This window comes from Dermochelys coriacea, chromosome 8 (assembly GCF_009764565.3).
Source record: "Dermochelys coriacea isolate rDerCor1 chromosome 8, rDerCor1.pri.v4, whole genome shotgun sequence".
NCBI lineage: Eukaryota > Metazoa > Chordata > Testudines > Dermochelyidae > Dermochelys > Dermochelys coriacea.
The window spans coordinates 15,446,633-15,464,078 of record NC_050075.1 but is presented as its reverse complement, the minus strand read 5'-3'; the positions used below and the strand labels follow the sequence as shown (position 1 = coordinate 15,464,078).

At 40.9% G+C, this 17,446-nt stretch overlaps 1 protein-coding gene across 1 annotated transcript; it reads left to right on the top strand.

Annotated features, from left to right (window-relative positions):
* Positions 1-2,359: 2,359 nt before the first annotated feature.
* On the top strand, positions 2,360-11,795 carry IRF1 (interferon regulatory factor 1). Its single transcript, XM_043490493.1, is given in 16 exon segments — positions 2,360-2,621; positions 5,262-5,353; positions 6,314-6,413; positions 6,608-6,784; positions 7,250-7,299; positions 7,421-7,525; positions 7,527-7,557; positions 7,794-7,835; positions 7,838-7,893; positions 7,895-7,916; positions 8,875-8,900; positions 8,903-8,920; positions 9,826-9,855; positions 9,857-9,907; positions 9,909-9,960; positions 10,557-11,795. Coding segments are annotated over 16 exon segments (966 nt in total). The 5' UTR covers positions 2,360-2,614; the 3' UTR covers positions 10,664-11,795.
* Positions 11,796-17,446: the final 5,651 nt, after the last annotated feature.

Below are 17,446 nucleotides of genomic sequence, written 5' to 3'. Positions count from 1 at the left end.
CATAGTGATAGCTTTGGAGGGCAGATACATAGGATGAATTTTAAAATTGCTGCTACAAGCAACTGTATGTATCACCTGGCAGATGGGTGCTGTGGAAGTAAAGAGTGCCTTGGGACTCATGGGAGAACTAAGCAATGTTCTATAACCCCATGGGAATGAGAGACTGAGACAAGATCTCAACTAAGAGTTTTATGAACAGAGATAACAAAGTAAGACCACATCTATGTTTCAACTATAAGCAAATTAAAGGACTCAATTAAGATTGTCCAGGTTTTTAACCTAGTCACAGGGCATGGTCAAGTTTTGTCTACACTACCACTTTTCGCCACAGTGACACCAGATGGGGACTATATTATAAGCAGCTCCCCTGACTTAATTATTTTATAGTGTACATAGAGACTTGTTTGGTGCCTGCATTCACAGAGGCCCCCACCTGCTTCTTTTAGACCCAAATGTGCATTCCCTGAACATTCAACACTGCTAGGTTTTGAGTTCTCAGTTAATGCAGGATCAGATCCTTACTAAATGGATTGATTGTATCTGCTTATGTCATTTTAAAGACACACCAGTAACTTCACGTTACCGACTCAAGAAACTGACAAACTGAGCACAGGTTCTTAGCTATCACTACATGCTATAAAAGTTTAAAAAGAAAAAAGGAAATCAGGAACATTCCCCACACATTCATTTTTCCTGATATTTTCTTCTTGCTTGGTTTCCGCAGGTCATTATAGCTGCTTTTTATTCCAGGTGCTGTTACATACTTGCTTATTTCAGAGTAGCAGCCGTGTTAGTCTGTATTCACAAAAAGAAAAGGAGTACTTGTGGCACCTTAGAGACTAACAAATTTATTTGAGCATAAGCTTTCGTGAGCTACAGCTCACTTCATCGGATGCATCTGATGAAGTGAGCTGTAGCTCACGAAAGCTTATGTTCAAATAAATTTGTTAGTCTCTAAGGTGCCACAAGTACGCCTATACTTTCTTATGTAACTCTAATATTGACTAACTATATACATGGTTGCAAGGTCCACCTTAGGACTCAAACTGTGTTATCAATGAGTCTTTCTTTCTAGTTTGTACTAAACTGATGCCCTAGAATGGGCAATCTCTTCAATGAGACGTTAAAACAGCATCAATCCTTGCCAGTTGGTTACAGTCCCACAACCCTTTTTGCAAGAGTTTGGAATGTTAACCCTGAAGTCCTGGCTAAATAGGGTTTTTTGCAATTTCAGCAGTATTTTCATGCATTTCCTGTTCTAAATTGTTAGTGTTATGTGCTTTCAGACAAGCTGCTGCTCTTCCCTGACACCCCCACTGCCACATTTCAGGGGTGGATTCAACCATCTTTGTGTGTAGCATCCTAATCGGTCTGTTAAGTGCTTTAGGAGCCTTTAGAATGAAAGGTAATATTAGCATGCAAGATTTTATGCAGAGGGAGCTGGTCTAGTGGTCTGAGCATGGGACTAGGAGCCAAGTTCTCATGATTTCCAGCTGTGCCTCTTTGAGCTTGCACAAGTCATTTAACCTTTTATGCCTTGACTTCTCTCTCTGTAAAATGGAACTAACACCTGCCACATGGGGGTTATGAGGCTTAGTTCATTAGTGTCCATGTAGTGCTTGGAGATTCTCAGATGGAAGGCACCCAGAGCACAGAGTCTCACCAGTAATGCCAACACACCTTGCACTGCATAAAGGTGCGCAAGAGACAAGATCCCTGCTCCAAAGACCATGCAAAAGGGGCCCAGAGCTGAAAGCGGGACACAGCACCCAGATCCCTATTTGGATTCCAGCCCCTCAGAAGTACAGGGATGGATTTGACCAGTTAGAGAAACTGGGGCAGTGGGACCCAGACCCTGTCTCCCCCCGCCCCCCCCCCCCCCACTCCCAGGGCTAGGGACGGGGGTGGGATGGGAATCCACCTGCTCCTGTGACACTGATGGGTGCACGGTGGGTGGGGAGGCAGTTTCAGAGGGCTCCTAAGGAGCCCCTCGCTTCTCACCCCCATCCCTCCGCTCCCACACCCAGGGAGCAGCCGGGAGACGGGGGGGGGGAGGGGGAGCCGTACTTCCCCTTCAGCTCTAGCGCTACAACAGCCTGATTTCCCCGAAATGATGCTCGCCAGCCAGCCAATGAGCGGCGGGCGGAGCCCAGTCAAGCCCTTGGGCGAATGCTGATTGGTCGGCAGGAGACGTACTGGCCAAGGTGGTGGGGAATCCCGGCTAGTGTAAGGATATACCGAGACCACTCCGCTGCGCAGCCTGCAGAAGTCGCGGGTCGTTCACGGGAGGCGGATCTCCCGGCTCACCGGGCACCTTTGCAAGGCTGAGCACTGGAGACCGGAGAACAAGGTGGGTCACGCCTGGTGCAGCTCACAGCCGTCGAGTCAGAGGTCCGCTTTCCGCTCCTGCCGAGAGCACTCGGTGCAGGACAACTTGGGAACAAGTTGCAGGACTTTGCAGGACTCTTAGCAGCGTTCGGTCCTGTAACCAGGGAGGCCAACAAGGAAATAGACCAGCTTGTCTACGGAGGCTTGGCAAAGGCAAGGGATGCAATGAGTATTTAGTCGTGTGAGCCAGGGGACAGAGAGCAGAGACCAGTCGCAGGAAGTTTGCATGGCAAGTAAGATGCAATAAATGGCCTTAGCCCTGCAAATCAACTTCTGAACTGGTAAACGAGGAGGTTAGCGAATTTGCAGAAACTTTAGCGGCTGTGCACGTAAGAGGTTCACTTTCTGGCGACAGAATGTATCTTGTTAGGGAGGAAAGGGTTTGTTGTTGCTTTTACTTGTAGGTACACTTATGCAAAGACAAAGTAAGAAGCACCTCTAATTCTGTGCTTGTGCATCAGATTGCTTTCTGAGGTGAGGGTGGGGGAAGAGATTGAGACAAATACGAGCAACTGTGTGACAACAAAGGGTGCTGTTGTTGCTCTCTGATACACAGGAAATAAAGGCTGAAAATAAAATCATGCTTTTGGCTTCAACACCGGAGAGCAGCGTTCATAGGCAGCAGAGAGAATTAAAGCATTTGAATGCAAATGTGGTTGGGAAAAGCTAAAAATAGTCAAGGTTTATGGGACAGATCAGTGGGACCAACAAATAAAGAGTCAAACCTTCAGGCATTTGCAGAACTGGCCATAAAAGAGGTGACTGCTGAATTTGACGATTGTTTGTTCAGATGAGCCATGTTTCAAATTAACGTTTAAGTGTTTGAAATTCAGGTGTATAATTATTAGCTGGAGAAATATAAGATCTCAGGATGCATTTTGAAATGTGTTTTGGAAATATATATTGTATAAATATGCATATTACAACTTTAAACAAAAATCACCACAAAAATTTTGGAGCTAGCACAGTTGATGGCATTGTTCTAGTCTCACAAAAGCAATGGTAAGTAAAATGAATACTCACAAACTGTGCGAAATTAATGGCAAAGCTCTAACTTCACACCTCCCAGTGCAAGGAAATGCTGAATGCATGCATGCTTAATTCACCCATCTGAATCTGAATAACACAAGAGTCAAGGAGAAAAGTATAACATTCTGTATTATAATTTGCCCAACGGGGTAGGTAGTGAGAGTGGAAGTCAGAAACCTTAGTTATTGGCTGCTTAGGAATGAAAATATTGCATAAGATTTCTTCATGTTAACATAATCTATTGTGTCAATACATCCATGAGGAAAAGTAAGCATGCAGTGACAGGGCCCCATGCCTTTCTGTATATGTGTACAGAGGGCCTGATTGCGACTGGGGCCTCAGGATGCTATTATCAGACACATTGCACCATAAATATAATTTGCTGTTCAGGATTGCTTGCCAAGGTTTAGTAATGCTATTTTCAGTCACAAACATTGCATTCCTGTTTCAGTTTATATACTTGTCATTAAGTATGAAGGAGCTGCATAAAGCTGAAAGTAATGTCAACTGAGGCTTCTTTAGTCAAAGTCAAGAACCGCTCCTGGCTTGAAATTGTCTAATTAACTGTATTTTACAATAGGGCTCCAAGCATCATTCCTTGAGTTCAGTTTTGCAGCCCTTCTTTAAGCCTATCCTACCACCAAAGCTAAATGCTAATGTCCACATGGAGGCCATACAGGCAGGAATGTGTTCTAGGAAAAGAGGAGCCCAGTGGAAAAGCTGCATGTTAACTTGGAGAAAGTATTTATTTGATCTCCTTTCCCATTATAAAGGGGAGTTGGGTTATGTAAGCTTAACCCCACTGCCAGCCCCCTGAAGCTGTCGAGGAAGGTCTAGGATTTGTAAAATGCTGAATTCTATTGTTTTGGAAATGCTGATATTTCCATATAAAAAACAAGACAAGAAATATATTTATGCCAGTAGGTCTTAGTGTAAGGAGAAATGTGTAGCAGAGTGCAACATTTATAAACTAATCTATTGCAGTGTTGTTGTTTTTTTTGAAAAGGTAAACATTAATAATAGGGGAAACTTGGCACTGAAATAAGTGGCAACAAAAAGACAGGTATCAAAGACACTCCCTCAGAAAGAATTTTTTTGCTAGACTATACTTCCTCTGGAGCCTAATATTCACGTTTCACATGCACACGCCCCCTCACCCAGGTACAAAGATTTTAAGATTTTTTTGTTCATGAGATGTGCAGGTGTGATAGCCCTGGAGACTAACATCCATTCTTTGGTATGGCACAGGGCAAGTGCAGCACAGGACTTAGCAATTCACACTGCCCTGCCAGCATGCCTTGGCCACAACTTAGAGTGACTAACACTGTGGTTGCAAAGAGAGAGTTCAGAGTCCATGAATCTCTGACTCCTTGCCTTCTGCACCGAGCCTGGGAGGCAGAGAACCAGAGGTGTCGTGGCTTGTGAGGTGTGGCAGTTTGCTCACTTTTTGAGACCAAACTCTTTTCACGTAAGCCACCAAACAGCACCTACAGTAATACTTCTCTCTCACTACAGTGCTGAGTTCTGAATGGTATCCTAGATGGGAAGTGCTCTGCATCCCAGGACCAACCTCTGGAGCCATCCAGTTTCCCAAATTCAATAATTTTACTTATCTACTTAAGGGATCATGTAGCCAGATTAGAACAAAAATTGCCATTCAGAAACTGCCAAGATGTTGGAAGAGAAATTTATTGATTCTGGGCCAAGTTTTGGTTTTGTTGAATGCATATTGCCCAGTAGTACGAGTGTTAAGAGTAAGCAGTGAGGGATGTCATTACAAAATGACCAGCATACCAGAATATTTACTCTTTTGCTTATCTATAGTTATTATTTTCCTTTCACAGACAACATGCCAGTAACAAGAATGCGCATGAGGCCCTGGCTGGAGTTGCAGATTAATTCCAATCAAATACCAGGATTGAAGTGGATCAACAAGGTGGGTTTCTTTGTCATTACTTTTGTATCTTTAATCATCCTCATCCTGGTATTCTTAGCTGATGTTTTATAAAAATCAAGGTCACATAAATAGATTAAAAGAAAATGGAAAGAGTTTACACACACTACATAAAACAGCATTTTTGTTTTCAGAAAACAGTAGCTGTAATTGATCAATGATAGAGTAGACCTGACTTTTATAAGGGAAGTACTAGGAAGGAAAAAAAATGAGAGCAGTCAGACCATAACATTGGGAGTCAAGAACATCTGAGATCTGCCTCTGTAAAGTCATTTATCTCAGTTAAGGAATCAATGTTACCATCTCAACCACTGAATGGTTGACTACTCTCACCAAATCTTGAGAGATACTGAGCATCTGAACCATTGACTTCAATACTGTATGCCCACCACTTCATTGAGAACTACAGCCGTATGACATGCACCCACAATAAGATTGTTTAGGTTTATCCTCATTGATACAGGACTTTTTGCTCGTTGAATATTTTGAACTGTAAAGTGTTTTGAAGTGCATTTGAAAGGAGCTTTCTGAGCTAAATTAGTGTTGCACTGTAAGAAATATTTTTCTTATGGTGTCCATAGGTCCTTATTGTTAATTTTTAAAAAGATTCTGTGCAGACAGAGAAAGACACAATTTTATGATAAACATAAGGATCAGAGACAAACCAACAGACCAAGGTAGTTCTGAGATGAGGCTGACAGTGTCCCTCATATCTATTATATCTTGTTATACAGCTCTCTGAAACTCAGAACCCTTGGGGAACATTATATGGGATGTAGCACATAATATGGTATTAAGTGAATCCTACATTAGGAATCTGGTGGCAGCCTTAATGCAGAGTTCCCTTGGTGTGGCTGAGTTATCTTGGATTAAGTCCATATTTAGTCACGAGTGGATGTATGTTTTATTCCCTGTATTCAAAACTGCATTGTTTAACTACAGGATAAGATGATGTTCGAAATCCCATGGAAACATGCAGCTAAACATGGCTGGGATATAGATAAAGATGCCTGCCTTTTCCGAAGCTGGGCCATTCATACTGGTATGTGCTGGTTTTAAAATTCTGTCTATCACAGAAACAGGTAGAGCCTAATTCTACCCTAATCTACATCCCATGTAACTATATTGACTGCCTTATATGACTGAAGAATGGAACACAAGCTAGTTCTTTTGGGAACGATCACTGCAGAGTAGTCTGAAAATTCTGATTACTTATGCATCATCCCTTATTTATAGGGAGATACAAGATAGGCGAGAAAGAGCCAGACCCCAAAACTTGGAAGGCAAATTTCCGCTGTGCCATGAATTCACTGCCTGATATTGAGGAAGTGAAGGACAAAAGTGTCAACAAAGGCTGCAGCGCAGTCCGGGTTTACAGGATGCTACCACCCTTAACAAAGCTTCAGAAAAAAGGTATGTATATGACAGTCTATCCTCAAAATAAATTTGCCTTAAGGGGACCATTACTGCAGTTTATAGACTGTTTACATTTCCTGTTCTGCTTGTGAATAGGTACAGTATAAATTCCTTGATAGAAGTAAAGTGAATAGGCAGTCTTATTACTGTTGCTAAATATTACTTTGGATGTAGAGCTCGTTTCATCCCAAGATCTCCTGGCACTTTTTTGAAAATTAATTCATTCTCACAATACTCCTAATGGGATCACTTCATCAGGCACAGAAGTGCGCTCCCCTCAGGGGAGGGAAGAATACAGCAGTCACTGCTGTCACGGAAATCAATGGCGAAACTCCCAGAGCACAATCATGCCCTTGCAGCGCAAAGCATCACTACACAGAGCAATTGCGGTCGTGTAAGATTGGAGCCATCAGAAGCGGCTGCAGGCTTTTTCTCACTGTCACTGTGTTTTTGCTTTCACAGAAAGGAAGTCAAAGTCATCTAGAGAGTCAAAAAACAGGAGTAAGAGAAAGGTATGTATTGACTCTGGCAGTTTAAGAAGTCAGAGGTTTGCTTTGAAGTTTTGACAGACGGGAACAAATAGATCACATCTTGGTCTAATAGATCTTTCATTCAATGCACGTGTCTTTATAGTCATACGAAGACCCGAGGATGGATGAGGCAGTAGAAGCACTGAACAGCAGCACTCTACCAGATGACCACAGTGGTTATACAGTTCACAGCTATGCAGAACAGGAATGTGGAGATTGAGAATGCTTCCATCACCTTAGGTGAGATTCAATTTAGTTCTTCAAACTTAGCAGAATGTGCTGCTCTTACCAAACCCCAGTATCGGAGATCTCAGCATCATAAGCAGCGGATAACGGTGGCTTTTCCTTGGCAGCTCTATAATGGGATATATGCAATGTGCTGTAGCATGGGCCATGAGGGATTGGAGGGCTATTCTGAATCAGAAAGCCTTTGCATTTCCCAAAAATTCTAACTCTTCCTTTCTGTGCATCCACAGATCTCTCACCGTGTGATATGAACGCATTGACAGATTGGAGAAGTCAATGGAAATAGCAATGGCTGACAGCACCAACGACCTTTACCAGCTTCAAGTGTCACCCTTTGACTTCATCTTCTGAAGGTTGGTATTTTATTGGTTGAAACCTCAGGTCAACAGATTGAAATAATCCTACCACTGATGGTTTCAGGGGGCAGAAGCAAGACATGGAACTGCATGGGGTGCCAGAAAAAAACAATAGGCCCTTCGTACAAGTGGCAAGATCTAGCATGTGTTCCAGGGTTAATGTGATCTACTCATCCGTAATGGAAATTTATACAAAAAACAAAAAGCTTTAGTTTGTTGAAGGGCCCTTATGTTGCATCTCTATATGCTCAAAACTCTGCTGAAGTCATGGCAGCTTTGAGTGCACAAGGACTGAAGGTTTGGATGAAAAATATTTTCATTAGCTGCCTGAACTGTGCTGGGATATACCATGTCTCAGACTCCTCACTTCCAGGTATAAAAGTGTCACCATCACGGGGAAGGAAGAGATCTCTGAGCATGATGCATTGTTGCACAGTGCTTTGTACTGGAGAGCTCCAGGGGGAAAGATTTCTTCCCCAACCTGCTGGGAGGGTGTAGAGCAGATGCAACAGCCAGCCTACAACTGTCACTGAAGTCCATGACCTCTAACAGTAACTGGGTTTATAAGAGGACAGGGGAAGTTTGAGAGTGATGGAAGCCTCCAGTTGTGGATCAGCTGTCTCCTCCTCTGATGGATCTATCCCCTAAACCATGTCACATCACTGCAGAGGAGAGGTACACAAGGGGGCTCAGAATTTCCTAGAGTGGTGATCTCTATAGCCTGCAGAAATTCCTAGGGCTTCCTGTTACCCATAGAGGTGGCAGAAGTGATCCTGAATCTCCTGGCTTACAAGATGTTTTAGTGCTATTATGTCAATAGAAATGTGAAAGTAGCCTCTGGTGATAACTGAATGGAAAAAACTGGGAAGCTGATCTGTGATTTTTGTCAGTGAGGACACCGAGTTAATGGAAACATATTTTCTTCTTTTCCCCCATGTCTTCATAAAACCTACAGTAACAGATGATGATGCAGAAGAAATAGACGAGAGCAACTTTACAAGGTAAAAAAGATGATCTCTTCTTTTCAGAATAATATTGATAAGTTGCTATTCGTATCAGGGAGGAGGAGAAAACAAAACATATAAACAGAGTTAGGTATACTGATAACTTGTAAATAAAAATCCTGTGTACAGCCAGAATATGGAGAACATACACAGGTGGAAATACTTAATATTCTTCTGTCACTTTGAGAGCACATGTACCATTAGAGAGACAAACACTGAAAAGCCTAGAGATAGATCAAAGACTGAGAAGACATTCGCAAAAAGAAAAGGAGTACTTGTGGCACCTTAGAGACTAACAAATTTATTAGAGCATAAGCTTTCGTGAGCTACAGCTCACTTCCACTCTAGAGGGAATCTCTTCTATACCCCCTACTAATGTGGTGCATTTAAATCAATTTAGCTATACATCTAGGCATGTAACATATTAATCACTATTATTTATAAGCACCTTCTTTCTTGGGGTGTTCTCTAGGCATGTGTTCTGCATTAGCTTGATCCCTACTTAAATTAATAGGAATTTTATATGTATGAGCAAGGTTTAGCATTTATGAAAGTGAGGGCTATTAGCAGTAACATAGTGTGGGTAGGTTTTGTCCGAGCTTCCCTACAGGGGTCCTCAGTACTGATCTGCAGTACTTATGCTAGTCCAGTGTTAGCTCTCTTGCTGGTGAAAATTGAAAATCCCAGCAAATTGGTGAGGTCGTTTTATGATGTGTATTCATAATTAGTTATCTACATCATGATGAAATCTGCCCTTAAATTAACTGCACTGCCAGCTGGCATCATCAGCCCTTTGTAGGAAATATTGTTGATGCTGATCTATTTGTCCAATCAGGTTTGGTTTGTTCTCTTGAACATTGTAAGGCCTGCACATTTCAAACCTTCCCCTTCGTCTCTTACAGTTGTTTGAACAACAAGACTGGCATGCAACCCTGTGTCGGTGGGAAAGGGTATCTCCTAATGAGCCCGGCACGGCAAAACATTTTGCAGCAACTTCAGCTACAAGGAGCAAGATTCTGAAATAGATACACCCTCAGGTACAAATACCTTAATTTCTGAAGCAGAGTTACTGAGAATGCAACCAGAGGCAGAGGGAGAAGCAGATTAAGCTCTTTAGGCAAGATGATTTAAGTCAGGTGAAAAACCAAAAAGAAGACAGCAGTTCATGCATTACTCTGTTTTATTTGAGATTTCTGACCAGCACGTTAATTTCAAATTGAAGGAGTTGCTGGGGATTTTTAACAGACAATTTGTACTAGAAAATGTACCACAGATTTGTGTTTAAAAATTATGTTTATATGCAGGCTTGGCTCGATTAGTGGGAATTCACAGAAATACGTGCTTAACTCAATTTCCATTTTAGCCTTACAGATTACTTTGAATATATGTCAGTTTCCAGAGTTAAAGTTACCTAGCCATATCGTGAGTGAGAATGTTTAAAAGAAAGAAAGAAAGTTGTAATAAGGATTTCAGCAAATTTAAAGCATTTTTAAGATAAAAATCTTGCTGATATATTCAATTTTAGTCAGAGATCATTTGAACAGTGTTTACATTTCACTGTAGTATTAGTATACATTCAATATTTTGCTGCTGCACATGTAAATTTCTTCTCTCTCTCTTTTTTTTTTTTTAGGGGAAATAGAGTTCAGATTTTGTACTGATCTGAAAAGCAGTCTAGAATTCTCTTGGCTGGACACAGTTCGATCCACTGGTATACAAGCCATTCCATGTAGCTTGTAAACCTCTCTTGCTTCCTCAGTCTGTGAACTGCTTTACTTCTCCTGTTCCTCATGAAAGTGAACAGAGTGGAAGGCATTTGTTTGTTACTGACTGTGTGAGAAGAAAGAACCTCTACTTTCCGTTTAGCTTCTGGGACTGAAGAGATCGAGCCATCAAAACTCCATTATTAAAAAACCTTAGCAGAACTTTGTGTATCGACGTTGGTTGACTAAGCCATTGTCCTATAAAACTTAAAATTTGCATTCTGACGTGAAGCTGTTCCTACATTAATGTCAAATGGGGTTCTAACCTTTTTGTTGGGATACAAGTGAAAGGTGCTGTGGATCAGTAGAAGCTGGGCTAGGATCCCCATTTCTGTCTCTGTGTTTCATATTATAACTTAAAAGCATTGCTTTTGGAGAAGATAATCTACAGTTTCATTTACTGTCCTTTACCAATCCAGTGCTTAGGGGGCACAGGGCAAATGTGCCTATTCGTGTTAGCTCTGGTTGCTACATACCTGGTGAAGTTCTTTTGAGCTTGATGACAATCATTACAGATTTTGGATTCAACAAAAATTGCACTAATTGACCCTCTTTCCTTTGATCACTCCAGCCAATGTTTGATCGACAAATCGAATTCCTTACTTTTGTAAATATGTTTAGTCCAAGAAAATGTGAAAATCAGCTACAGGCTTTGCTTCTACATATTACAGTTATTCAGAAGATCTGCTCATAGGACATTCTATTCTGTTGTCATTATGCATGATGTCTACCAATTTTTCATTTAATAATTATGAAAGAGCAGCCACACTTTGGGACCATTATGTTTTTGCACTGATGGGCCTAACACTTTATTTATACAGTGCCTTTCATGCTCTTTCAAGCCAACTTAATGCTCTTCATTGCAATAGAGTACATAGACTACCATGTACAGTATATACCCAATGAATTGTGTAGAGAAGAGCTTTAGAGAACCAAAAGCTGTAAGCCTATGAAGAGCAGTACAAAGTACAAAAAAAGAGGGAAGTCTTTTTGATTTATGCTTAAATATCTGGAAACACATCAAATCACTAATTGTAACTGAGCATTTTCCTGTACAGAGTCGTGTATATAAAAGTGTTGTACATTTGTTTTAATAAAAATGTTTTATAATGAAATGTATTTGACTTATGTGAAAGCCAATGAGAAAATGTATTCTGGGTTGTTTGGGCATTTCCTGAGAGTCAGATTGCTGGAGGAAATACTCCTAGTGTCACCATGTTTAAATATGGGGTCTGTTGTGATCCTAACTATTTAGTACCCAACAGAACACTCATTGACTTAAATGGAATTCCTTCCATCGCTTTCAATGAGAGTCAACTGGGAGCCATAGGCCTGGTCTGCATTGGAGATATTTTTAAAAATTTCCACTATTGGAACCAGTGGCTTATTTTTACCAGAGTTAGCAACATTGAGAAACTCTAGTTTAGATGGGCCATTTTCTGTTACTGATGCTTTATTCCTTCCTTACTCAGGCAAGATTCTTATGGACTCAAATGGGAAGTTTTGTTTGGAAAAAAAAAATACTGCAGCATCAAGCCCTTAAAGAAACACCAGGATAGGAAGTTAAGACCAAGATCTAAACACTCGGGGCCTGATCCAAAGCCCACCGAGGTCAATGGAAAGATTCCTATTGACTTCAGTGGGTTTTGGCTCAGGCCTTTATTGGGCATGAAATAGAGTGTAAAGAAACATGGGGAAGTATACTCCAATAGTCAAAAGTGGGTCATGTAACTCACCTCTAATGAAGATACAGAGGAAAATAGAGAAATAAAAGCGAGACCATAAAAATTAGGGGTTTACTGAAACTAGCATATTTGTGCAAGATTGATGGTATCTGGAAGCACAGGGAATGAAGTGGTAAAGAAAGATTATTTCATTATCTGTCACTATCAACAACCCATACATTAACTTTGATGCAACTCAAAGTGGCAGACAATTATGTGCAGTGGAGAAAAGCACCTTTCCCTCAGCTAGGTATCAAAAATGTCACAAAAGTCTTTCCCCATCATACTGGCATTGCTTGTGGTGTAGCTGCAGAAGGGGATATTGCTGTTAACCCATTATTGTTATCACTTCTGTGCTTGCTGGTGCCCAGTAGTAAAGGTAAGAATTTGAATGGTGTCAAGATGGATGTTCAATAGTTAGGTGGAATCAGTTGATCCATGTGATGGATTTTACTCAGCTGGAGAGTACATGTCCTTTAAGTACTGGATTCATTTACATGGTCTTACATGCAGTTGCTGCTCATAGCAGATACAGTTCACATCAGGCAGGTGAGATGCTATCTACTAAATAGATATTGGTGACTAAGACATTGTGTTCTCCGACATTCCCCCCAAAAGGGGCTATTCTCACTTGCATAGTAATGAAGCTCTCCTACAATGCGCACTACAAAATCTTCATGGAAGCCACCTAAGAGAACATGCTGGCTGCCCTCTGGCTTAGATCACAAGTAGGACTGGCAGTGGGGAAAACATTTTTGCTAAGTGTAACGCAGCATTGATATAAACCTAGAGAGAGATTAGGCTTAGCATGTAGCAGCGGAAGGAAATCAACTTTGTTTAAAAAGCTAAAAGCCTCATTAAAATTTCCTATGTAGCAGGAAAATGAACTATATTAATGATGATTTTCTTCAGCCCATAATAGTTTATTCAGTTGGGTAAATTCATCTACACATGAAAGGAGAGAAAATGTCTACATGTAACACCGTGATATAGGAGGATAAGTGTTTGGGAATTTTTTTTTTTTTTTTTTTTTGGAGATTACAAGCTAGAGACATAGATTTGGGGACAAAGTGGGCAAGGCTGAAAGGAGGACACTACCTTGCAGCTGAGAGTCACAAAAAAGACCTAAAATATCCTGGGATTGTCTCTAACCAGCCCCCACCTTCCTTAGTGACTTCCTAAATTAGGGTATATAGTTCAGTGCAGCTTTTCTATGTTCTGTTTTGCCAGTCAAATTAGCTTGTATGTAAATGAGCTGGAATTGGATGTGATGACTATAAAACTGGGAATATTTTTGGGCAATAACCTCGGATGAAAATAAACTAAGCTCCAACCTCAGAGGAGGCTATGTCAGGAGTACAGCTCTGGATGGAGTAGTATTAAAATAGAACCCTGGAACGGTGCAGCATAAACTGAACACTCTGGAGGGTGCCTCGCACTGCCATGCGGCTTGTTTAGCTAGGCCATCATTTCCATTATTTCACTGCCCTTCCGGTGTCTTTAGCAGATCTTTCCTGGAAAATATTTCCTTTAATGTCACCAGTTTCTTTCAGTACATTTTTAGGAAAGATCCCGTGCTGCTTGGGCCTTGAGAAACATCCTGAGCACTTAGCTTTGGATAAACTTCATGCTACTAACATAAAATGACATTAATTCAAGAAGCTTGACCCTTGGAGCAGCTGGAAAGGCTCAGAAGTTGCACTCCTGAAAGATAAATGCAGAACTTGCCCCACCTGAACATCAGATCTATATAAAGTGTGCATTAGATATTTAATATTATTTGTATTGCAGTAGAGCCTAAAAGGTTCAGACATGGACCAGGCCCCACTGTGCTAGGAGATGTATAAACACAGAACAAAAAGTTGGTCCCCGCCCCAAGAACCTTGCAACCTAATAAGCCTCCATGTGAATTTCCCTAACTAAATAAGAGCCATTGTGGCTGTGAAGTTGTCATAGGAGTTTGCACTATGCATACATTTGGCATGGGGAAATTCCCACATAACAAGGGGAGCACATCATTGCAGCGAATCCAATTCCGCTCTGATCTCAGCCAAAGTAGCAGGGTGGACATCTTTAGATGACATGAGAATACCTCCCTCTCATTTTGCATAGTTTGCAGAGGTGGAGTTTGCTCTCTTTGTTCCCCAATAACATCACCGTTTAAAATAAACAGAACCTTTCCCCTCCCCCTTTTCCCCAAAGGATAAATCAGTATCTAAAGTGTTTGGTGCCAACTGCCCCAATGTAATCAATGGGAGTTTTGCCACTGTCTTCTATGGGAACAAAATCAGGCCCTCCCTTTCCAGTTACGTTCATTTTCATCGGCAGTTGTTATTATTCAGGTGTTTACTGTAGCTCCCCTCCTCCCCCAAATCAGTTCATTTGCTGGAGAAGGAACAACAAAATCTACCAGAAACAAATTCCGATGGACTCCCATAGACAGCCCCACAACATGACGCCTCATGACATAACGTTGAAAAACAAACAAACACACACACACACACACACCCTTGTTGCAGCGACTATAGACACTTTGTGACTTTAAAGGCAGAATTTCTGGGGCTTTAAATCCAAAAGTTTTCGTTGATGCAGATACACTGCATTGCAAAGATTTGAGAGATCTGCCTTTGGATATTATTGCATTTTCTAGAGATACCTGTGAAATAATGCAGTGAGAGGGTACTGCTTTTCTCTGAGTTTTAACCGAAGCTGCTCACACAACTGCACCTGTCATGATTTAAAAAATGGCATGTGCATTTCCCTCCCTTCACCCTATGTAAAGCCTTGTTAATCAAAAGGGTTTGGTGAGAATTGTACAGCCTATGGGTGGGATTGATCCTCCCCTGTCTGGCCCCTTGGCTCCATTCCCTTTGCATGGGAGTGGAAAGCGTTACCACCCACTTTGCAAAGGAGTAACTGCACCAGGCAGTGGAGACTCATAGCCTGTAAATAACTCTGTTTGCAGCATCCTGAATCCTGACTACTTTTCCATTTAATCATGTGACTTGCCATATCAGATCCTATAATCGTTTATGATTCTTCAGACTAAAGGTGTAAATGTACAATGGGGAAAACAAAAGGGGCCTATTTTAACTTGGAGCTGCAAGACAAGCTATTTAAATAGCAACATGTTGAATCAGAGTGAAAACACTGATCTTCTTTACATTAGTGGACCTTCCCACCAGCTGATGTAATTTGATAATTTTGTAGTGCTCTATATTGAATCAATGTTTTCATTGCCTTTTGCTCCTTCTCCAGAGTGATATCTTATGTTCCTAGGTGTTATTACTTTCACCAGGGAAACCAACTTAAATGTCTTTATGCCTTAGTTACTTAGATTGTAAGCTCTTTGGGGCAGTGACCAGTTTTTGGTTCTGTTTTTGTACAGCACCTAACACAATCAGGTCCTGGTCCAAGCCAGAGGCATCATAAGAAAAGTAAATACATACTCTGTAAAATAGAATTCTGCTAAGTGGATTACAGAGATTTTAAATAAAGACACTTTATACAGAAGTCTCATTCAACATCTTACCAATGCAAAGTGAAATCACAGTCTCCATTTGATCAGATTCCCTATGGTTCGATTTTTAAGTGCATCGATTGTCTGGATATTAATCATTAATTTCGCAGAAGAAAGTGCGCTTTCGCAGAACAGAGTGAGGATAGGGAGGCACCAGAACTCCTGGATTACAATCAAAGTGCTGTCTTTGACTCATTCTCCTCAGTTTATCCACCCGCAAAATGGGGATAATATTAACTCCCTTCCCAGGGATGTTGTGGGGGGCTATAAAATGAATAGTCTAAAAATGCTAATTAGTTGTTTTTAAAGTGCAATAGAAGTAATAGGGTTTTTTTTACCATTACAAATAATTTCAGAGTGCAGGGGCAGGTTCCCATAAGCACCATGTCATAACTACCCTGATGAAATGAACTGTCTGGGACAAATTCATTGTAACTGCAAGCCCTTGAAAAAGCTATTCAGCTGTGATAAGCTATGTTAAATCACATTCATAGTGCAGGCAAGATCCCCAGCTTGTGTAAGTCGGCATTCAAGGTGAGCAGGAACTGGATTTTCTGTTTTGTGGAAAATACCACCATTTTGAATTTTTTCCCCATTCCAAATTGAACAAAATCTAAAAGTTTTGAAATTTCCCATCTAACAAAAAGCTCTGAAAAAAAATATTTTGGCTCAATTGAAAAGTTTTGTTCTGAAGTGTCAAAACATTTCATTCCAATTTTGACTTATGTAGTATAAATATTTTATCAAAATTAAAAAAAAATTAAAACAAAAAGTTGCTTCAGAACAAACAAAACATTCCATTTGGAAAAAGGTCAAAATGGAATGTTTTGATCTGATGGGAACGTTTTGATCTGTTTTCCACAGTGGAATTTCATCAAAATGGGTGTTTCCACAAAACGTTTCGATTTTGATGACCATTTTTGACCAGAAAAACAGTCTGGTGGAAAATGCTGACCAGCTTTAATTGGTATAGCTTTGCCATTTATACCAGCTGAGGATTTGACCATTCATGTCACCATAATGATTACATTCAAGCAAGCAAAGAAGCTGAGGAATAAGGCTTCCATAGCGCCCTAATGTCTAGCTGGGATCCTGTCTCCAAGAGACAGACCCACAATACAAGACAAAGTCCCACAGGACATGACAGAAAGGAATCCAAACTGCAAAGTTTGGATCAGGATCTGGATTAAAACTTTTCCTAAGTTCCAAGGATTTTGCTTTAGGGCTCATTTTTAGTTACATTCCAGGACAGGTTCATGGCGTTTGTATATTCATGATAGAGGAATACTCCATAGCTATAAATCCTATCATTTGAGGTAAGTTCAGATAAAAACAGAATAAAAACAAATTTCATTTTGGAAATGATTCTTCTTGCTTTATTCGAAGTGTGGGGAGGCGAAGCACCTCTTAACAAGCTTTCAGGTTACAGAGCTGAGCAAGTTGTGATTTCCGCCAAAATGACTGAGTCCCAACTTCACGACTTCACCATTATGTACGTAGAAGGCTGATGCTTTCT